The sequence below is a fragment of the Herpailurus yagouaroundi genome, unplaced genomic scaffold (assembly GCF_014898765.1).
Source record: "Herpailurus yagouaroundi ecotype Mexico unplaced genomic scaffold, PumYag 163, whole genome shotgun sequence".
NCBI classification, from domain to species: Eukaryota; Metazoa; Chordata; class Mammalia; order Carnivora; family Felidae; genus Herpailurus; species Herpailurus yagouaroundi.
This window is the reverse complement of record NW_024412404.1, coordinates 61,940,439-61,963,238: the sequence shown is the minus strand read 5'-3', so window position 1 is coordinate 61,963,238 and position 22,800 is coordinate 61,940,439. Positions and strand designations below refer to the sequence as shown.

General features: G+C 48.8%; 1 protein-coding gene across 1 annotated transcript in view; it reads left to right on the top strand.

Annotated features, from left to right (window-relative positions):
* Nucleotides 1-22,800, top strand: part of ADAM12 (ADAM metallopeptidase domain 12) — a 299,802-nt gene that overhangs the window by 222,348 nt on the left and 54,654 nt on the right. Inside the window, exons 11-12 of the mRNA XM_040486933.1 lie at nucleotides 257-405; nucleotides 21,097-21,274. Of these exons, the coding sequence (XP_040342867.1) occupies nucleotides 257-405; nucleotides 21,097-21,274 (327 nt within the window). The remainder of the gene's footprint in view (nucleotides 1-256; nucleotides 406-21,096; nucleotides 21,275-22,800) is intronic.

Below are 22,800 nucleotides of genomic sequence, written 5' to 3'. Positions count from 1 at the left end.
GTCCTAAGTGTATCCATGATTAGGCATTCCTCTGTAGAAGGGACCCCAAACTGGTTTAATAAAATAGGTCAGATCGTTTTTTAAGTTTGAACTAAATAATGGGGCTCTATATTTGTTCCTTTTAGGGGATTGGATTCAGTCAAGTGTTGACAAAATTCGGTCAAGTGGTCAATGGCAGGGGAGAGAAGTAGACAGGGGCTGGGGAAAAGGCCAAGGAGATGTGAACTATACATTGTGTTCTTGTGTTTGCTTTGAGGACCATTCAGACAGCCCCCTTGGCGCAGCTGTGACCCTGGCACACGAGCTGGGCCACAATTTCGGGATGAACCATGACACTCTGGAGAGAGGCTGTGGCTGCAGTGTGGCTGCTGACAAAGGAGGCTGTATCATGAACCCTTCGACCGGGCAAGTACCGACATTTCTCTACTTGCAGAGCTGGGCCTGGCGTTGAAGTGCATATTGGGAAACTGCTGAGCAAAAATCTCCCTGGTTTCCTGGCAAGAGCACCCATGGAAACTTCCAGAAAGAAGTCCCTTCCTAAGTAGCAAGAGTGAACTGCACTCCTCTGAGAAGGTCATAGGCAACCAGATGGCAATGCCACATGGCATAAGGATAGACTTCTCTGAGAAGTGGCGGGGGTGGGGGAGGGGTAGACACTGTCTTTGTTTAGAAATTGAGACATTATCCTACAATCTGAGCACATGTTTTCTATTTGAGCCCACAGCTCCAGTGCCCCGGCCATCCTAGGGCCTGGAAACTCGCTGGGCAAAGGGGTCGAGGTTAGATGGGTCACACGTCCTTCAGAACGTGCTAGTTGGGGAGTGTTTCTTCCCTCAGGGTTGGCCCAATGACGTCTCTGAAATACATCGATAGCACGGGGCCGGGGCGGGTGGGGGGGGGGGGCAGGTACCAGCGTCCCTACATCTGATGCATCCACCTTATTGGATCCGAGAGGTTTCAATGACATGACTGACTGCTCCCTGTCAGTAAATTACGTCTTTCTTTCTCATGGAATGCCTTTCAGAAACTCTAGACTTGGTTCACCCAGGAAAAAGGGAAGATAGTTTCACTAAGGGACCATTCAGATGAGGTGGAAAGAGACATCACGTGGAGTGATTGAGTACAGGTTCTGATTAGATCCCGATGCCTCCACGAGCCCATCCCAAACCCGAGTGCTGTGCTGATGTGGGGAGATTTTCATTAGGAAAGGAGAACACGCACTTGTTGCCATCTCCTTTTTTTATATCTGAATGAGACCTTCCCAGTGCTTGTCTTCACGGCACTTTCCCGGCGAAGCTCCCTCTCTGGGCTTGCTGAAGGCCGCACTACCATGGGAAGCCAGTCCGGACTTACAGCCCAAAGACTGGCCTCTCTGAAGACCTACTGGCGGGGGCCAGGCCTGGCATGAGGGGGGGACACCTGCCAGAGGCATAAAGGCCCCAGGAGAGGGATGGATTGTTACAAAACGCAGTTATGCTTTGGCAAGCAGCAGCTTTGGGGGGCTCCTCAGCTGGCTCCTAGGGCATCACATTCCCCCCAAAAACAAAGACTGGGCGGCGCTGCACATCGCCCCTGCATGAGAAGTGTTCGTGAGGCATCTCCTTGTCACCTTATTAGCAAGTTACTGCTTCTCTTCACCGCCATTAGCGCGGAGCCTTCGGGGATGCATGCTTTTTGCCTCTGGTTCTGTCTTCAGCATGATTCAAGGGAGTCACCAAGACCTTGTAGAGGAACTTGCTCTGAGTCTATAATAACAGAAGCCAAGAACCTGAGCCCAAAGTGCTAGTACCTTAGGCCAACAGCAACAGGAAATGAAATATTGCAAAACCCTAGATACTAACAAGGGAGCTCCCCAAGAGGGACACAGGCTTCTCTGAGAAAGTGTGTAGGACTCTTGTCATGTAAACAGTCCAGGCAGAGGCAAGATAACTATCTGCTGGGCATTTGGGGCAAAGAATTCCTTCTTAGGATGTGAGGTTGGGCCAGGGGCCTGTAGGTATCTCCTTTTTCCCGTGGAATACTGGCCAGACAGACCCCAGCATCACTGGCCAGCTTGCTGCGTGAATCTCAGACAAGGAAGCTGGTAGGAAATGAACATACAACTGAGTGGTCTTCAGGCTTTCTCATTCCTGATGAACTCCAAGTGGCTACAGAAAATTCTCTGTTTCCTTAATTTCCCTGATGATCAAATAGGCACCAAACATTAGCCTCTATTCCCCCCACAAGTGGTTTCCAGTGACTAATATTGTGTATGTTTTACAACTCTTGATAAACTTGGCAGACGGAAGAGAGGAAAATCTAGACTGGGAACCCTGGACTGAGATTGAAGAGACCGAGTAGCCCCTGTTCTGATACCAATTGTTTTGGGTATTACAGTATACCAATTGTTTTGGGTAATACAGGCAAATGAGTAACCCCTCTGTCTTCCCATTCTTCATCAGGAAAATGAGTGAGCTAGTCTTTTTCCTTCCTTCCTTCCTTCCTTCCTTCCATCCATCCATCCATCCATCCATATTCATCCATCTCTCCATCTTTTCATCATCTCATCCATACCTCCACCCATCCTTCCACTTACTTGTTCACATAGTCAACAAATATTTTTGACCCCTGGGCCTATTGTCATGGGGAACACACAGAGGAGGGAAACCCTACAGCTCTAAAAATTATATGATTCCGGAGGCACGAACAGCAAGACCTACTTTCGGATACTCCCTATAATTTTGTGTAAACCCCTTCAACTGAGAAAGTCTTCATGGCGGTGTTTAAGGATAGGAGCCAAATGACCCTGGAGATACTCGAAATTCACAGGTAGAAATGCTATTGTTAAGAGCTCAGCAAATCATTTCAAAGGGTTTTCCCCCCTTACCAGGGGTTTGCTAATAGCCTTTACTTGATTTATATCTTATTAGCAATTTCTCAGTTTTCTCTTTTGCTGAGCTTGTGCTTTTGTGTAAATCTCTTCTATTTGGTTCTCATTTATGATCCCACATTCCTGTCCAGAGAGTGGTGTTTTTAATTTTCTCAGATGGAAAGAAACTTCCTAAAGCAAGTGGGTGAATTAATCACAAAAGTCCACAGTGAGGGGGAGGTCAAGCCGCCCAGGCAACCCGCAGCCATCCATCACCCATCGGAGACCTTCCAGGCTGCTTTTAATCTGCAGTATTATCTCAACGTGGTCATTCTCTTACCTCACAGGGGCCCCTCGAGAGCAGCGGAGTGGATTAAATGAGATCACGTGTCTTTGTAAATTGTAAATCACTCCACAAATACACGGTGGTAGTATTGCTATTATTGTTTAGCTCACAGGGGTGTTGGAACCATCGAGACGTTGAGGGCCTCTTCCAGAAGCCCTGTGCTCAGCTGCTGGAAAGCACTTTCGTTCCCACTAAAGGTCCCTCAGCAACTCGCCCACGGTTTCTCTGTGAATGGCTCGTTGTAAACCGGCCCACGTCCAAACACCAGCCCTCCTCCTGACTTCCTCTGCACCACTGATTTCAGGCACCGGCAGCAAACATTAAAAAATGTTATTTGAGTCGTAGCCTCGAAGGTGAGCCTCGAACAGAGACGAATCGGTGACTGCTTTAATGATACTCAGATCTTCCCGAATCACAAAGAACCAAGTATCGCGGATGTTTTCGAGGGGAAAAGCACAACCCTTGATGTACCGTGTTTATTCCTTATCGAGGCATTCCAGAATCCCAACTCCGAAACGTTCGCCGCCTGCCATCATTGACAAATGGGACCCAAAGCCCTGGGAAAACTACGCTGGCATGCAGTCCTGCTACAACGGGGTGTTACGACTTGGGTCACATCTTACAGGCTAGTTGGAGAGGGGGGGGGGGGTTCCGTACAGGTTGTACCATTAATTACTGCAAGGCCGGCCGTGTGTGCGAGCATGTGTTTTATGTCTGTGGATAGTTAACATGAAGACCTGCCTTGGAAATTACTCTTTGGCAAAAGCAGTCTCTGGGGATTCGTGTGGGAGTTTAAACTCAATTGAGACCATCCATTAATGAGCTCCGTGGAGCATTTGGTCTGAAAGGGTTTGAGGACAAAGCATGCCACATTTATGGGAGGAAGAAAAATGTGAAGAGTTTGAACACTTTTGGAAAAGATTACTTAGCGTCGTTGTAAATGTCACTTCCCAGAGTGGACCAAAAAAAAAAAAAAAAAAACACAAAGCAGTATTGGCATTCAAAACCTACTCTCAGAGCTTCCTTTATTTTTGGCAGGAAGTTTTCTGTTAAAAAGAGTTGGAGTCAGAGAGCCTCTCATGGTGGGAATGTAGCTGAGTCTGAGGCTCATACCGACCCAGCTCCTGCGGGATATCATACGCCCTGATGCTCAGATATCAGCGTGACAACCGTGAACGGGACAGACCCCCTTCTTGCCTCCTGGAGCTTGCACTCTCTTGGGGAAGACAGACTTGAAAAACAATAAATTAAAAACCACAAGTTAAAAGGAGTGCTTTGAAGGACACACAGGAAGAGGGTGGAAAGGAAACGCGTGGGCTAGGGGCCCCCCCCTTTTATTAGGGGGTTTGGGGCAAAGCTCTCTTGGAGGTGACAGTTAAGCAAAAAGCAAAAGGAAGAGGGGGATGGAGAGTCCCCAGAGAGGGGGGAGGTCGTGCAGTTGGGTGGAGGGGACCAGAGACCAGGGGCTCGTGGGGCTGGATCCGGATGGGGGTGGGGCCTGGGGGCCGGGGGAGCTGGTGCCTGCTGGCGACGAGGGGGGTGGGGGGCGGCCGAGCAAGCAAAGCCCAGTCCACCAGACAGGGATGTGGTTTTGTCTCCAGGGCAATGAGAAGTCGTTGGAGGGTTTTAGGCAAAGCAAAACTATGACCTGACTTCCCTTTTAAGATTTCTTCGCTTCTTTTTTTAAGGTTATTTATTTATTAAGAGAGAGAGCGCGCAGGGGGAGGGCAGAGGGAGTGGGAAAGAGAGAATCCCAAGCAGGCTCTGCGCTGTCAGCACGGAGCCTGACGTGGGGCTCGATCCTGCGAACCGGGAGATCATGAACCAAAATGAAATCAAGAGTCAGACGCTCAGCTGACTGAGATACCCAGGCAGCCCGAGATTTCTTCACTTTTAAGATCACTAGCATTCAAGCTATTATGGCTTGCCAAATTAAGCGGTTTGTGTCTATTTTTATAAAGGCAGGACACGCTTCTTGGAAAACCTAAGTAAGCGCGACAGGGTGTAAAGTCTGGTGTATTTTGCTGTAGTTAATAGGCATGAGGGATTCAATGAGAGGTGTCTTACATCAGCACCCCAGGCTGCGCGCCCCGCACTCTCACCTCCCAGCTTTGCGTACGTGATGTACAAAATGCTGTTCTCTCTAGGATGTCGCTTTGCTTTCCTTACACCAAGCATCCTTTGAGGACTCAACTTCAAAGAGCCACGGAAGAGCCCTTTCGCACTCCGTGGGTGGGTATCTAAAAGGAATTACTGCAGAGTTGTCATGCTGATGCTAAGGGTGAGGCTTGGGGCTCTTTGGGTTTTGTGTAATCCAGACTGGCAAATGGCTCCGAAGCAAAGGATGTGCTCCCCGGCTGCCAGCAGAGAGTGCAGAGCTGCAGGGTGTGCACCCAGGAGACTGCAGGCTAAGAAACTCAAATGAGCATGACCCCTTGCTCTCCAGCGGTGTAAACGATTTACATTAAGCTGAGGTTGGACGTTCAGGAATAACGTCCACAACTGGATCAGATAACCGTGTTTAAGCACAAAGCACTGCCGTTCTGTGTCCTCAAAAGTTTGTATAATTGGCTCCTTCAATTCCATTTAATGATTCAGGAAACGTTCGTTGCATACCTGCTCGCTACACAGCTGTCTGGACGTGTAGCACATCTGGATGGCCTCCGCCCAGGTTCGGCCTCCCCCCGTGACTCTGACTCAGGACAAGCCCGCTGCCAGGAAATGGGGTGAGGCAACCAAGCATAGTGAAACCACTCATTTACTCAACTAGGATTTACTGTGCCCCTGTGTGCCTGCCAGGTCCTAGGGAGCAGAGTAGGGGCACAGACCCAGAAGGAACCTTGACTTCTAAGAACTTGTGACAGGCAAGTAGACTCCTGATTACATAACAGAACCTCAGGACTCTGACAGGGGACGTTTTTGGTGCCGTAAGGCTCACCGCAGAGGCACCTGATCTGATCTATTTATAAGGTCCTGGGTTTCGTGGCACCTCTTCTAGAAGCGTATGCCTGTACAAAATGAGGCATGTCTAAACATAATTATAAGACCATTTCACACTTTCAGAAAACCACCAACAACAACACTAATTCATTGTGAACTGGGAGCAGAAGTTGGAAGGGACTGGGGCGTCTGGGTGGCTCAGTCGGTTGAGCATCCGACTTTGGCTCAGGTCATGATCTCACGGTTCATGAATTCAAGCCCCGCGTCAGGCTCTGTGCTGACAGTTCAGAGCCTGGAGCCTGCTTCAGATTCTGTGTCTCCCTCTTTCCCATACTCATGCTCACTTGCTCTCTCTGTCTCTCTCTCTGTCTCTCTCAAAAATAAATAAACATTCTTTTTAAAAAAGTGGGAAGGGATGGTGGGCAGGGAACACATTCTGGGACACAATCCAGTCTGAACCCTAAAGAACCAAATGAGGTCAGGAGGACTCCCCCCGGGGATTTCTAGCTCACATTGCTGGGAAACTGGATTTCTATTTGAGGAGACTTCTCTCTGAAAATGTGTTTCAAGGAACTAAAATGAACTGCTCAGTGAAAGATTCCTCAGAATTGGGGATGTGGTGGGAACTGATAGAAATTGGATGTATTTGGGAAGTCTCTACTCTATGTAGAAGTTGCTTTCTTGAAGAATAGTGCAGGATCCGTGTAATTAAAACTCGCCCCCGCCCCCGAACCCTGAGGAACTGAGATCATGAAACACATTTATCAGAAGGGGATTTTGTAAGAAGGGGATTGTGGGAAATCATTTCCCCATATTATCTCTTCATTTAAAGGTGATTATTGTTTTCTCAATGAAAAGTTTGGGAAAGGCTTCACGTCATTCTTCAAAGTATAGGGGGGTACATGGACATTTTTATTCAAGGAGAGGACAAAGGGGGAACAGCGACAAAATGAAGAACTCTAGTAACATTAAAACACTACCGCCCAGAACCAGTTTAATTACCCAGCCAGAGTAATTTAGTTGGCTGCATCCCGACATTATCATAAGAGGGAAATGAACTGGCAGGAGAGATTCTCGAAAAGAGTTCAAGAGGGCGCATCACTATGGAGAACGTTCTTGTTCCTCTCTGTGTAATTGGGTGTCGCTCACTGTAAAATATAGACGTTTGTCTGCAATTCATGCCGAGTTGGAATACTCAGAGTCCCTGCCCAAGAGCCCAGTAGAATCACCCTCCTCTCTTAAGCTGGACACAAAACAGAGAGGTCAAGCTGGGGAGATGGGTCAGCATGGCCACTGCTCCTTAAATATCCCATTCGGGGGAAATGCACATGGGAGAACTTGACTTTGACCCTCAAGGATTGGATTCCACCGTCCTCGTTCATCAGTCACCTGGGTGTCATTTGTCGGGTATCGCACATATCTTTAAAATGCCCATTCTAAGGATAAGAAAGCTGAGGCTCAGAAAGTTAAATGTACTGCCTACATTTTCAAAACAACCCAACTGGAAGCCCCAGGACAGAAGGCTGAGTCCCCAGGTCCCAAGCCCCTGCCTTTCCACTTTTCTGTTACTTACCTCAAATCAAAATGCCACTGCTTTGCAGCAGCTAAGCCTCAGGAAGAGGAGAAGGGCGTCTATCCTGAGGTGGTGGTCAGAGAAAAGTGCTGGGCTTCCTCCCAGCTGCAGGCTTCGAGGGAGCTCTGTGCAGCTGGGCTCCACGCATCGAGGCTGAGGACAAGTGCGGGAGCTGTGCAGTTCAGTCCTACCGGTGTGTTTGCCGCATGGACGTGGCCACAGCCGTGCTTGGGTTTCGTCTGTGGCCTGAAGCCTTCTCAGTAGAGAGCAGTGTCCCTGCACGACTTCTGGGAGGCAGGAAAACCGCCCCAGTTTTAAACCGTTTAGTTCTACAAACTTCCTTCAACTTATATTACAACAGCAGAGAATTATTTCCTGTCATTGCTCGTTAATCCAACATTTTATTTGTGGTAGAACATGTGCGAAAACATTACAGCTGAAATTCTGCCAGTGCTTCCCTCCCCCCTCCCACACACCACACACACACACACACACACACACACACACACACACACACACACACGTGTCTTCCTCCTCTGCCCCGGGCGTATGGCACGGAGGCCACGACATGAGGTCGAGGGTAAATTTTGGGCCTCTCTGCCACCCAGCAATATCCAGCAGGACCCACTTCAAGCTCCACCAGGTCAGAAATTTTGTTTTGTTCTTGCTAAATCCTCATCCCCAGCACCTAAAACAGTGCCTGGCACATAGTGAAGTGCAGTAAATACTTCTTGAATCAAAGCATGGATGGATAGAAGGACGGGTCAGTAGATGAATGGATAATGGTGAGTGGAATGATGGGCGTGTGGGTGGGTGGATGGGTGGGAAGGAGGGAGGGGGGGAGGGGAGAACGGCGGGTGGACTGACGGATGGATGGATGGAAAGTGGTTGCAGCACAATCAGATGTATGCAGAGTGAGGCCATCTTTCCACCTTCCGTGTAACGGCTAAACCTCCGGGGTGAAGGCTGAGCCTGTGGTCTCTTACACTAACCAGCCTTCACAGCACTGCCGTTTTCATTTGTCGTATACCCACATCATTCTACAGTGGATTTATAATAGCTTCGAGAATAGATAGGATATAATAAATAGAAAAGCAAAAACAAAATGAAAAATAAAAATAGAATGAGAGCTGAGAACCCCCAGGGAAATGGGTGGCAAATCGGTGGCTGGGTCCATTGCTTTTCTCGTACATGCTCCATGGAGATCAGAGTGACCAGAGCAATTTGCTTTCAAACAGTGGGGTCCTTTCTGAAGCGTCTCCCCTGAAAGCCTTTGCTTAATTTAGCAGAAGTGAGAGGAGACGGGACAAAAATATAAAATCTGCAAGTAGTGGTAAGGGACGCCTTCCATGATAAGGTGGCTCAGTCAGTTAAGAGTCCAACTCTTGGTTTCGGCTCAGGTCATGATGTCACAGTTCATGAGTTCGAGCCCCACGTTCAGCCCTGCGCTGACTATGCAGAGCCTGCTTGGGGTCCTCTCTCTCTCTCTCTCTCTCTGCCCCTCTCCATGGCTTGTTATCTCTCTCTCTCTCTCTCAAAATATGAATGAATGAATGAATGAATGAATGAATGAAAGTAGTAGTAAGAGTAATGCCTTGTAGACTTTATGGGCCACTCTCCAGTCTGCAAAGAACTTTCATATCTCCTTCTCATTTGATTGTGCCTGAGAGGAAAGGGCAAATACAATCGCCTCCGTTTTACAGATGAGAAAAACTGAAGTTTGAGGAGCCTAGTGGCCCCATAGCGGGTCAGGCCCGGACTCTAGATGTCAGCCCACAGCTTCCGGTTCTTGGCCCCTTCCTTCACACCTCCCCGGGGGGTCTCTGAGCGGAGGGGACTTTGGTTCCCAATCACGGGGGTGGCGGTGGGGCCACGGGCCAGTCCTTCACCCTTCTTGAGTTCTGGCTTGCCCTGATGGCGACTCCCGTGTCAAGGAGCCCAGCGAGGCGAGACCAGGGCTCGTACAAACTTCAGCCCTGGTTGGGTGGCTCGGAGGTGGCTGGCCGTGACCGCCTTCCTCTATCACATTTGATGAAACGTGTCTTCCCTGTTACAGACTCAGAGTCAGCAGAAGCAACTGGCATCGTCTTCGCAGGTCTGTCTGCTAGGGTCGGGGGAAAGAACAGAGTTATCTTGGACGCGTTCCCTGTCCCTCATTGACCTCTGGATCTGTCTGCCTCTGCCAGAGCCCGGTCCCTGGCGAGCCCCACGCAGAGCCAGAGGCCTTTTCTCGTAAGGAAGCTGAGAAGCTCCGCCAACACCCGGCCCCTGATGGGCCGGGGCCCCCCGCCCTCGCTCCCCGGGGCCCTCCAGGACTGGGTTCAGGAGGAAACAGCTGCCTGCGCACAGGAGCGAAAGGTCTCGTCTCTGGTAAGGTCCAGAGACCTCCTGCGCACCCCTCAACTGACCAGAGCTCAGCGGGCATCTTTCTTTATTGAGAATTCGGGGAAATTACATTTGGGCTTTAATTGGTTTCCAGGGAGGAGGAGCAGAGGTCAAAGTTCACATGTAGCAACATGAATTATAATGGGCCGCAGATGGCGTCCTTCTGAATCCCAGGTGTTTGCTATTAACGCTGGAACTGCCCTACTAAGGACGGTTTTGATCAAGTTGGGCCTGGCCTGGCGCTTTCCTTTGCCTTCTGCAGCCCATCTGGTGGGCCCGCTGGGTCAGCGCTGGGGCCCAAGGCTGGGTCGCCTTCCGTTCCCGGAGTTGACGGGAGGAACTCCTTTCGGTCGCCCCGGGTCCTGCTCCGCTGCGCGAGCCAGTGCTCCTGGTGTCACGCCCCGTGCACGCGCGGGTGGCCAGAATGCAGACTCGGGCTTCCTTCGGTCCCCCCCACCCCCCGACCGCCCGAGGAGTCTTCCGCCCTCAGCTTGTTGGGGCCCCAACAGGCTCACAATCTCCCCCAGGTGGGTGCCTTCGCTTGACCTCAGGTGCTGGATAAATCCCCAGACCTGTCTTTGTTTCCCGTCTCACCGGAGATGTTCGGGGAGGGGCCGGGAGGGTCTCCTTGGAGTAACGTGCCTGCCGTGTGGCCGGTTTGGCTTCAGCCTCCACCTGACTCCAGCCACCCGCCCTTGACTCGGGTCAAGCCTGAGACTGCCCTGCGGCCCTTCCCCAGGGGGTGCCTCCCGGAAGCCGCTTCTCAAGGCCTCGTGACTGTCGTGGAGGCACCGTGGTTGCACTGAACGTGGGACTTCAGGTCAGAGAGCAGTGTTTCCACACGTGAAACAACTATGACGTGGTACCGAACCTCTCTGAGCCTCAGTTTCCTCATCTGCACAATAGAGATGATGTCCTCTGACCCACGGGGGGCGGGGGGGGGGCTGGGTGAGTGAGAGTGCCCACCGAGCGCCCGGCCCACAGCAGGGACTCACCCACCAGTGGTAACCGCTGTGAATAATTATGCTCATTATCGCTGACATGCGAGGCAAAATGGAGCCCAAGCCCCCGAAATGGGCCTCCTTGAGCTGTTCCTCCGTCCTGCCAGGCTGCTGGGGACCAGGCCGGTCCCAACAGCACCCCCTCCTCCCCACCCCTGAGTTCTGCGCGTGGTGATCGAAAGTTTTCATTCCTGGGCATAACTGGAAAACCTAAAGGTTTGTTTAAAGATGTCCCTAGGATTTGGGCTTTGAAACTTGACCGAGTAAAGTCCATCCCCAAGGTGACCTCGGGCATCCTCTCTCGCCGTAAATGGGCCTCATGCTCAAGGAGGTAAGAGAAGACGGTGATCGTGTGGGGTTTGTGCTCCTGGAGGGACTAGGAACACGGAACGTCAGCTCTGAACTGGGTGAATTTGAGGCGTTGTTGTTGGTTTTTGGGTTTTTTTTATAATTTTTTTTAACGTTTATTTTTGAGACAGAGCCAGAGCATGAACGGGGGAGGGTCAGAGAGAGAGAGAGAGAGAGAGAGAGAGAGAGAGAGACACAGAATCTGAAACAGGCTCCAGGCTCTGAGCTGTCAGCACAGAGGCCAACGCGGGGCTCGAACTCACCAACTGTGAGATCATGACCTGAGCTGAAGTCAGAGGCTTAACTGACTGAGCCACCCAGGTGCCCCAAGGCGTTGTTTTTGAAAGAAGGTCATCGGGCTCGTTGTGGAATTCACGGGGAGAATGAGCCATTCGATCGCGTTCTCAGAGAACGGAGGCCAGGTTGGCTCTTTTTGGTGTCCTCTTCCACCCTGAGCTTGGGGCCTGGCCTCAGCTGTGGAGTCCAAGGTTGGACAGGTACATAGAATGTGCTCACGGGATGTGCGCTTTGGGAGAGACTTGGAACAAGCTTCCAGGAACTGATCACAATCATGACCGCATGGCAGGTAAGAGTCGTCCAGATGCTTTTTTGTTTGTGTTAGTTGTTTACGCTCCTAAGTTCTGGTTGAGCTACAGGAGCCCCCGCCCTTGCATTCCTGACGTGCATCTTTCTGCTTCTTTCACACCATGTATGTATCAAAATGAGGCCTCGTACTTAACTGCCTGATCCTCCCGGGCCTCCTGAATCGTTTTCCTCTCCAGCTTCCGTGTACTTGTGGTTTTACAGTTTAACGATTGCTACGTTCGGGCCCCAATCGATGATGAATTCTGCACCCTGTGGACAATGCTTCTGAGTCCTCGAATGTACGAGGCACTGACAGTCAGTAATTTCAAGGCACTAAGGCACAACTCTTAGAAAGAAATACACAGCTTGTTTCTGGGAATACTGGCAATGAGCATCCCACGATGCTTTGATGTTAACTCGCGACTTCCCCATTTTTGTTACAAGCTCACTGATCCTGACCCGTGGAGTGTGAGGCCGTTGTTGTCACCCCGATCTGTAGATGTGACCACTGAGGCTTAGTTTTAAATCTTGGCTTTAGTCTTGATAGACGGGGTGCTCAGATTCCAGCTTCCCCGTTCGATTCTTCTCCACCTGCTCTGTGCAACGCGCCCAGGTAAAGAGCCCGCCCCCCCCCACCCCGCTGGCCTGTGGAATCTGTCACCTGCAAAGAGAAATCGGTGGGAAGCAGAAAGTCGACAACATATTTTCCAAAACCAGCTATGCCTTAATCATTTATCAGCTGTGGGAGAAGCGAGCCTCCTGTTTGTTGTTCGTTGGGGTTTTTTTCTTTTCCAATCGATTTAAACAGAGAAATCTGGATGGCTTCCCATCCATCCTGGTTTCCTGCGACGTTGGCTGTTTTCTGTCACACCGATGTGTCCGCTCCATGGTGTTCTCAGCGGCTTCCCAGGCCATTTCCCCCTGCTTTTTCCCGGGTCACTTCAGTGTCGTTCCTGCGGGCAGCACCACAGACTGATGTCACCCCCAGAGAGCGGAGCTGGGAACCCGGCACACATTTATTAATGAGGCAACAGCATCTCAGGAAACCCGGTGCGTGGTGACCTGTGGTCCCCGTGAATCCAGCCTGGTTACACCTGCTTTCCCTGGCTGCCTCCTTTCCCACAAGAAAGGCCTTTGTCCCCAGATAATACCCAGAGAGCTTTTGCAAGGCACGTAACTCCCGACTTCTACTGTCAAGGCTGATAAATTGGCTTAGTATGGTTCACCCCAAGAATATAGCACTGAATCTCACAATAGACTTCTGCAAGCAAAGAATTTTCTGACTACAGATTTGTCAACGTAAAAGTAACCCCTAATAATGTTTTACTTGGCAGCTTTGTGACGGCTAAAATATTAAGCCGTGGCTGCATTTACCGTGAGAAGCGTTCCTCTTTGGAAAAGGGGGTTTTGTGTTTTGGTTTTTTCCAGAATCACCCAGCTGTCCATTTCATCCACGTTTTATTTCTGACCTTGCATTCTGCATGGTAAATTTGTCCCCAAGCGTCCTTGGTTGTTAAATATTAGAGGCAAAGGCGGAAATGTAACGGAAGAGGTCACATCTGGGCAGGACCCGTCACCCTGGTGTGGCATCTGCCCGTGAGTGGGAAGCAGCGATTTTTTTTCTGGGTCCTACATACAATCATTTGGAAGCGTGCTTGTGCGGAGGGGAGGTATCTTGCAGAAGGGCTTCTCGTCTCATTCTCCTGTTTTATTGCTTTGCCCCAGTCTATCATTGCTATATGTCAATTCAATTAGCTGCTGGCCTGGCATTTTTGGGATAATGTACAAGACGTATTAAAATGCATGTTGTGGTGAACTTCCTGAAAGCTATGGGAGAAACAGAGGCTTGTCTTTTAAAGCTACCGACCCTGGGCTGCAGAAGATCTTTGATGTCGTGGGCAACTGTATGGCCCAGTTAGTGTTCTTTCCATCAGTCTTCTGGGGAATACAGCCGTAAAATGAGACAGAAACAGCATAGACCAAAGGAAGGCAGAATCCCATACACTGGAGTTTGAAGCAAGAGGAAGGAACCTGCTTCAGGACGGAAACCTCACTTTTCACAACCAGAACCTTCCGTGGCACCTTAATTAGCATATAATATGACGAGTAGTTGGTCATTCTGGGATAACACTGATAGGTATTTGAAAATTTATTTGTGATTTGAGTTTGGCTCTTAGAGACAGATAGGGCCACCTGGGTGGCTCAGTCGGTTAGGCATCCAACTCTTGATCTCAGCCTGGGTCCTGATCTCCAGGTCATGAGTTCAAGCCCTGCACTGGGCATGAAACCTACTTAAAAAAATAAAGGGGTGCCTGGGTGGCTCAGTCGGTTAAGTTTCCGACTCTTGGTTTCGGCTGATATGGTGATCTCATGGTTTTGTGAGTCCCAGCCCCGCGTCGGGCTCTGCACTGGCAGCTCGGAGCCTGCTTGGGATTCTCTCTCTCTCCCTTTCTCTTTCTGTCCCTCCCCCACTTGCACTGGCTCTGTCTCTCTCAAAATAAATAAGTAAACTTAATTTTTTTTTAAAGACAGATACTCATGGAATTTTTAGCACATGCCTAACCACGTTTTCAAAATGCTATGCGTAGGGCTTTTCTTAGAAAATGGAACCACAGTGTAAAACAGAACCATTTCTCTTTTTTTAATGTCTTTTATTAGAGTACATACAAGAGTGGGGGAGGGGCAGAGGGAGAGAGAATCTCAAGCAGGCTCTGTGCTCAGCATGGAGCCTGACATGGGACCCGATCCCACAACCCTGGGATCATGACCTGAGCCGGAATCAAGAGTTGGATGCTCAACCAACTGAGCCACACGGGTGCCCCAAACAGAACTGTTTCTAATTTAAAACAGTGCATGACAGGTGACCAATGAGGCACCTAGATTGTGTTTCTTATTTTTCAACATGAGTAGGTGTGGGTTTGTCCCTATATTATCTTTACAACATCTGAGTTTTAAATCTAGGTCAGTTGTTCCCAAACCTTAATTTTGGTAGTGTCAGAACACAGATGACCCTTGGAAACATTATGCTAAGTGAAAAAAGCCAGACCTAAGAGGTCACGTAATGTATGACTGCATTTATATGAAATGCCCAGAACAGGCAACTCCAAAGAGACAGAAAGCAGATGAGTGGCTGACAGGTCCTGCAAGGAGGAGGGAACGAGAAGTGACCACTTAATTAATGGGTATGGGGTTCATTTGGGGGGGGGGGGGTAAGGAGAATGTTCTGGAATTCCATTGTGGTGAGGGCTGCACAACATTATGAATGTACTAAAAGCTGCTACACTGTATACTTTTAAATGGAGAATTTTACATGATGTGAGTTTTACCCCAATTTTGTTAATTTTTATTTTTTAATTTTTATCTTTTAATGAAGTTTATTGTCATATTGGCTTACATACAACACCCAGCGCTCATCCTCAATGATCACAACATCCACATTCCTCACAACATCCAAGTGCCCTCCTCAATGCCCATCACCCATTTTCCCCTCTCCCCCCCAACCCCCATCCACCCTCAGTTTGTTCTATGTATTTAAGAGTCTCTTGTGGTTTGCCTCCCTCCCTCTCTGTAACGATTCCCGCCCCCCCCCCACCTTCCTCCATGGTCTTCTGTTAAGTTTCTCAAGATCCACATAGGAGTGGAAACATGATATCTGTCCTTCTCTGCCTGACTAATTTCACTTAGCATAATACCCTCCAGGTCCCTCCACGTTGCTACAAATGGCCAGATTTCATTCTTTCTCATTGCCGAGTAGTATTCCATTGTATATATAAACCACAGCTTCTTTATCTATTTATCAGTTGATGGACATTTAGGCTCTTTCCATAATTTGGCTATTGTTGAAAGTGCTGCTATAAACGTTGGGGTACCTGTGCCCCTATGCGTCAGCACTCCTGTATCCCTTGGGTAGATTCCTAGCAGTGCTATTGCTGGGTCAGAGGGTAGATCTATTTTTAATTTTTTGAGGAACCTCCACACTGTTTTCCAGAGCGGCTGTACCAATTTGCATTCCCACCAACAGCACAAGAGGGTTCCCGTTTCTCCACATCCTCACCAGCATCTATAGTCTCCTGATTTGTTCATTTTAGCCACTCTGACCGGCGTGAGGTGGTATCTAAGTGTGGTTTTGATTTGTATTTCCCTGATGAAGAGCAACGTTGAACATCTTTTCATGTGCCTGTTGGCCATCTGGATGTCTTCTTTAGAGAAGCGTCTATTCGTGTTTTCTGCCCATATCTTCCCTGGATCGTTTGTTTTTCGGGTGTGGAGTTTGGTGTAAAAAGTCACCTGGAGGGCTTGTGAAAACACAGATTACTGGGCCCTACCCCTGAGGTTTTCTGACTCAGTAGGTCTGGGTGGGGCCTGGGCATTTGCATTTCTGGTAAGTTGCAAAGTGATGCTAATGCAGGGGCCACACTCGGAGGACCACTCATCCAGGCATCTGTTGGGTGGGGGGATTTGTCCTCCGTGTTTACATCCGTGCATCAAGGGTTTCTTGATCACTGCCCACATTCTGGCCATTCACTACAGGCAGTGCCGCGCTGAACTGACATCAGTAATGACGAAAATGGGGTTTTTAAATGACTGAACTTGGAATCAAATCTAGCATCTGCCATCCCCTAACTGTACACTCTCAATCCAATCCTTCGTCTTGTTTGCACAATGAGCGTAGCGATACCTGTCTCTCTAGACTGCTTTGAACTTTTTTTTAATTTAAATTCAAGTTCGTTAACATACAGTGTAGTCTTGGCTTCAGGAGTGGAACCCAGGGTGTCATCTCTTGTGTATGACACCAAGTGCTCATCCTGAAAAGTGCCCTCCCTCATGCCCATCACCCATTTAACCCATCCCCCTTCACCGCCCCCAGCAGCCTTCAGCTTATTCTCTGTATTTAAGAGTCTCTTATGGTTTGACTCCCTCTGTTTCTATCTTCTTTTTCCTTCCCTTCCCCTATGTTCATCTGTTGAGTTTCTCAAATTCCACAAATCATATGGTATTTATCTTTCTCAGACTGACTTAAATCAACTAGCGTAAGACCCTCTAGTTCCATCCACGTTGTTGCAAATGGCAAGATTTCATTCTTTTTCATCGCCGAGTAATATTCCATTGTATACATTGAAATTTAAAAGCAAAAAAGCATTAAAAAAAATAGTACTGTGAGAAAGCACCCACCATACCACCTAGCTAGTTCTCAATACATAGTTATTTTTTAAATATGTATCTATGTCAACTAAATATATACGTTATAATTAAATATCATTTATATTTTTATATAATTTCTACATTATTTATATGGATGAGTATGCATGGTATATTTTATGCATACGTAAACACGTGTCCATATTTTATTTCTATGGGTGGAGAGGCAGTGTGGGGCATGGGCATGTCTGGTAGTTCCTTGGGCAAAGGTCGGATGAGGCAACAGTGGGAAGACATATTTGAATCATCTTGGGATCCTCCTCAGAGCTTCGAATGTAATAGACGCTTGAAAGTTGCTTCTTGCCTAAGTAAGTAGATGGGTGACAAGTGAAAGAGTAGTGACCACACTACACAAAAGGTTTAATTCTGTCATCCTAACCTCCTTCAAAGTTAGAAAGAAGGGTGACACTCACTTTCTGGTGACCCTCTTTTACGTGTGACTCCACTGAGGAAACAGCAATCTTAATAATCGCCGTGCTGATCGATCCCACCCATGGATTCTTGATGCTGTCCTGGGGAGTAGACTCTGTACGTTGTTCATGGTTCACTGGCATATTTTTTATGCCAGTGAACGAACTGTTCTTTGGCTCTTAAAGCAAGACATCAGTGGTTCGCTAGGCAACCAGTGGTTCTTGGGACGTCAAACGTTTGCAAATATGTATAGATCAGGATTGTATTGTAATTAGGAGAGTCTAATATTTGGTGCCATCAAATTCCCTTTTGAGATTTAAAATCCTTTACCATCACTAAATTCTGTTTATTGGAGGAAGGGCCATTGGGTTAGATATGATTTTTTTTTAATTTTTCATGTTTATTTATTTTTGAGAGACACAGAGTACGAGTGGGGGAAGGGCAGAGAGCGAGGGAGACACAATCCGAAGGAGGCTCCAGGCTCTGAGCTGTCAGCACAGAGCCCAACGCGAGGCTTGAACCCACCAACTGGGAGATCGTGACCTGAGCCGAAGCCGGACGCCCAACCTTGGGACTGAGTCACCCAGGCGCCCCTAGATATAATTTTTAAATATTCTCATTCTTACAACTGACAGGACCTCAGCAGAAGGGAGATGATGAGCATACCTTTGCTTGTCATTCAAAAATAGTTTCCTGAAAAGGGGGGAAATAGTAAGAGTTTAGAGTTCTTATGAAAAATACCTTCAGCCATTATCAGTCTGGTCCGTGCAGAGCAAAGCTCCCCGCCATTTAATGATACTCCTTAGTAGTCTGCTTAGCGTCAGCATGAATTTGGGTGGCCGAGAGGTCTTCTATTTAGCACGTTTCTCTAGACCAGTCCTATCTCCCCATCTAGCTTTGAAGCAGCTCTTCCCTCTGCCTGGAATGTTCCTCCTCCAGATGCACCCACAGTGTGGTCCCTCACCTCCTTCAGATGAGAGCTTCAAATGCTACCCCCATACACACCCAGTGATGTCTCTCTCTACCACCCTTCCTAAAAGTTCAGTTCTTCCCACACACATCCTTTCCTCCTTGCCTGTTTCATTTTTCTCTTTAACATCCCTTTCTAGCACACTTCATTGGCCCCCTTACCTTATGCATTACCCACCTGCCCGGCTGGAATGGAAGCTCCATGATAATCAGGATTTTTCAATGCTTTGTTCACTGCCCACCCCCCACCATTTCTAAGAGAAATAGAAACTTCCCATCATGCAGGTAACTCTACTTCTGAGAGCATCTAGCAGACACGCGAACGCATTTGTGCCAACAAGGATCTGTTCCCCTCTCCCAAACGTTCTGAAGTTTAAGTCCTGGACTTAAACTAATCCCATCCATCTTCTTACTGTCTATCCCTCTTCTTTAGTCTCATCTCTCCAAAGCCCAATATGCATTTGACATTTTGCAAGACAGTGAGACGGGAGGGTCTGGGGCTGGCCTCGGCCCCTAAGCCTTTAGCCTCCGAACACTGGTGGACGTTCTCCACCCATTTGTGAAACACGGTGGTTCGCTGATCTTCTCTCAACTAGTGTTGTTCTTGCTCTCAACCCTTCCTGAGCTTCACCGGTGACCCTACTGCCTTTTCTAGTTAACCATGAAAACATTCTAGAAAGCTGTTCCTTTCCAGAATGCACTGATAAGAGTTCATCACAACACCTGGCTGCATAGCACATGAGAACAAGGTTTAGTGTCTGGATCAGGCCCTGAGCTACGTAAGTGTCCTAGGACTGTCAACACAGAAGGAGGTCTGATCCTTTGCCTTGATGAAACGTATTCCGTTGCAAAGGGAACAGCTCTCGATTCCCTGCACAACATACCGTTGTCTTGTCAACACAAAGCACTTCTAAATGGATAAAATTAGAATTTTCAGGTGATCATCACTTGAAGCTATTCGGCATCATTTTGATATCAAGAGTAATCTGTCTGCCAAGGGAGGTTCTAAAGATTTCGAAAGGAACTTTGTGACAGCACTAGAAGTAAGCCTTGCTTTGTTACTATTACCTCTCCATCCAATGCAAGACATGGGCTTATTCATTTATTTGTAGATTCGAATTCTACTCCAGAGTTAATCACCCGAGATGGATAAAACACATTAGGGGGGGATAAGACAGTGTTACCAGTTTATTAGCAGGAAATGATCCTGATCTCAAAATTTGCCAAATTATATTGAATGGTGGCTGGTCTGACATCTTTAGGGATACATCCAGCTTGCATTGGCTTGGCCAGTTGATTAGAATCCGGTCATAATGTCACCCCATAAACGTCCACATGGAAAGAGGGTGTTCAGGCTTGCCGGTCAACAGGCCCTACTTCCTCACTAAATAGCCGAACCTTCTGAGTTTCTGGCATCCTTGCCCCTCATAACCATCGCTGCCTCAAGATAAGAGAAAATGCATCTGAATAAAGAGTGAGCTACTCTATGTGTGTTGGGTGACACTAACTGCTGTAGGAAACAAGCCCCTAATTTTCAGTGGCTTATCATAATAGAGGTGGGTTTCCCACCCAGATGACACTCCGAGGCTCTAAGCTGCCGGTGGCTTCCCTCCCAGCAGGGAGTCAGGACCAGACGCCCCCTCCTAGGACATTGCAATACCCTGAGCTCAGCTGACGGAGGGGAACGAAAGGACCTGAAGAGCCACAGTCCCCTTACCTTCAACTGGAAGCATTCCGCATCACTTCACCTCTGTTCACGTTCCATTGCCGAGAATTAGTCCTCTAGCCCATCCTGGAGCAAGGGGGTGGGGCAGCCCCTCTGGACCATGGAAGGCGGAACATGAACTATGCCGGGAAGGTTGGCCAACTTTGCCACATCCACTGTAGCCCTGGTGTTTTGAGGCAAGAGCAGGGCCCACACTTCCAGTCCCCTGCATTTTCTTACAGCTCTGCTTTCAGAGGCAGTGATCTGCCCTTCGTAGACACGAATGCCAGCCTCAGCCGGCCCTCAACTACAGTGGGGTTGTGTCCATGGAACCGAGGAAGTGATACGCACAGTCATTTGTACCTGTCTCTTCCTTGTGCTTTCCAATGAGGACACTGGTGTGCATTCGTATTACAAGCTGCAGGTCCCAAGGACTCGTTTTTTGTTGTTGTTGTTGTTGTTGTTGTATCGTTTCGTGTGGAACTGTTCATGATTGTCCATCATGAGATGCTGTACAAATTTGTCGATTTGAAAACGGTCAGAAGAGGATTTGTTTTTTGGTAGAGCACTTCTTCCTTGGGAGCGTGGGCGCCGTATGGGGATAGATCTCAGGATGTAGCCGAGTGCGCCTCGTTTTATGCCGGGCAACTGAGCCTTGGTTCACTGGGACTAACGGTGGACATGTGGGCAGCGCTCGCCAGCGAGCCCCGTGAATCTCTGCACGAGAACAGGCTCAAGAAGCCACTCTGTGCCTCGACGGCTGACCGTTTCAGCTCTTCTCCGCAGGTTCCCTTTCCCCATGGTGTTCAGCAGCTGCAGCAAAGAGGACCTAGAGGCCAGCCTGGAGAAAGGCATGGGAATGTGCCTCTTCAACCTGCCCGAAGTGAAGCAGGCTTTCGGGGGCCAGAAGTGCGGGAACGGATATGTGGAGCAAGGAGAGGAGTGTGACTGTGGCGGGCCGGAGGTAAGAGATACCCCCTGGGACCGCCGCCTTGCATCCGTGGCTGGCAAAGGAGTAGGGACTTGGAAGAATTATGCGGCAGAACGAAAGTGCTAGAAACTCACAATGGGGGGGGCGCCTGGGTGGCGCAGTCGGTTAAGCGTCCGACTTCAGCCAGGTCACGATCTCGCGGTCCGGGAGTTCGAGCCCCGCGTCGGGCTCTGGGCGGATGGCTCAGAGCCTGGAGCCTGTTTCCGATTCTGTGTCTCCCTCTCTCTCTGCCCCTCCCCCGTTCATGCTCTGTCTCTCTCTGTCCCAAAAAAATAAATAAACGTTAAAAAAAAAGAAACTCACGATGGAAAGTCCTAAACAGGCCCCCCCCCCGGAAAGTCCGAAAGAGCCCCCACCCCACCCCGCCTTGAACAGCTGTGCAAGCCAGGGCGGCCTTCTCTTGAATCTCAGAATAAGTTGTATCACTGGTTTTAAAAAGAAAGAATCTTCTCTATTGAAGGACACGGTCTAGGTGAGGCCAGCTGAGGACAAGAACAATAAATAAAGCATTTAGCTTTGAGTTTAACAGAGAAGAAAGCTTGGGGAATGCTAGCTTCAAATGGCTAATAAGCATCATTTCTTTCTCTTTGCAAAGCGAGCAACCAGAGGGGAATTTGAATAAGCAACATTCGTTTTTAACCAAGAGCTCCCACCCAAGTAGAAAAACTGCCTGATGCCGCAGCCTTCTCTGTATGCACAACCCGAGGCTCCAGTCTCCTGCCTCTTTGCTTGTTAGCTTTCAGAAGCAGTAAGCGGAAGCAGGGAACATTTGTATCCAGCAAAGGGCTTATTTAACCCTGTCTTCCAGCCAGTGTCAGGCAAATGTCTTGTTTCCGTAGGGCCCAAGATAAACTTCAGCAACATAAAAAATTATTTAACAGCCACTTTTTAATCTCCGAATGATCTTGAGAAGGAAGGAGAAAGAGAGCACACAGTGAGATCTCTTGGTAAAACAGGTGTCTCCTGGAAGCTTGGAGGAGGCAGTGTTTAGAATAAATCAAAGCAAGGAGTTTGTATAGCAAGCAGTCTGCATGTGGGATTCCCTCCCCGAGAGCTTATGCAAGCGGAAATGGTAGACGAGTTCAAGGCGGGCTTGGCTAGATTCGCAGACAGGCTTGGTGAGGGCTTAGGAAGAGCATGTTTTGGAGGGCTACTCCGAAAAGGGGAGTCTAGGGTGGAAGGAAATGTGCAGAGACCCTGGGATATCCATCGGATTCCTGTGCTCGTCAGACAGGCAACCGGTTGTAGAACCTTCTTCATATTTGTAATTCCCAAGGCTCTGCGTTTTCCCATACCAGCAGGAACGATCTTGGTCTCAGTCTGGCCAGCTCTGCAAGAACTTCAGGAGTGAATAAGCACTGGGGGATGAGGCTAGTAGAGGTGGTCCCATCAAATGCTTGTGCGTCCTTTCCAAATCCGGGATTCAACAGCGATACCAGCACTGTCCACAGCAGCGATAATTTTGTTCACGGTGTGTTGGGGGTGATTGCTGTACGGGA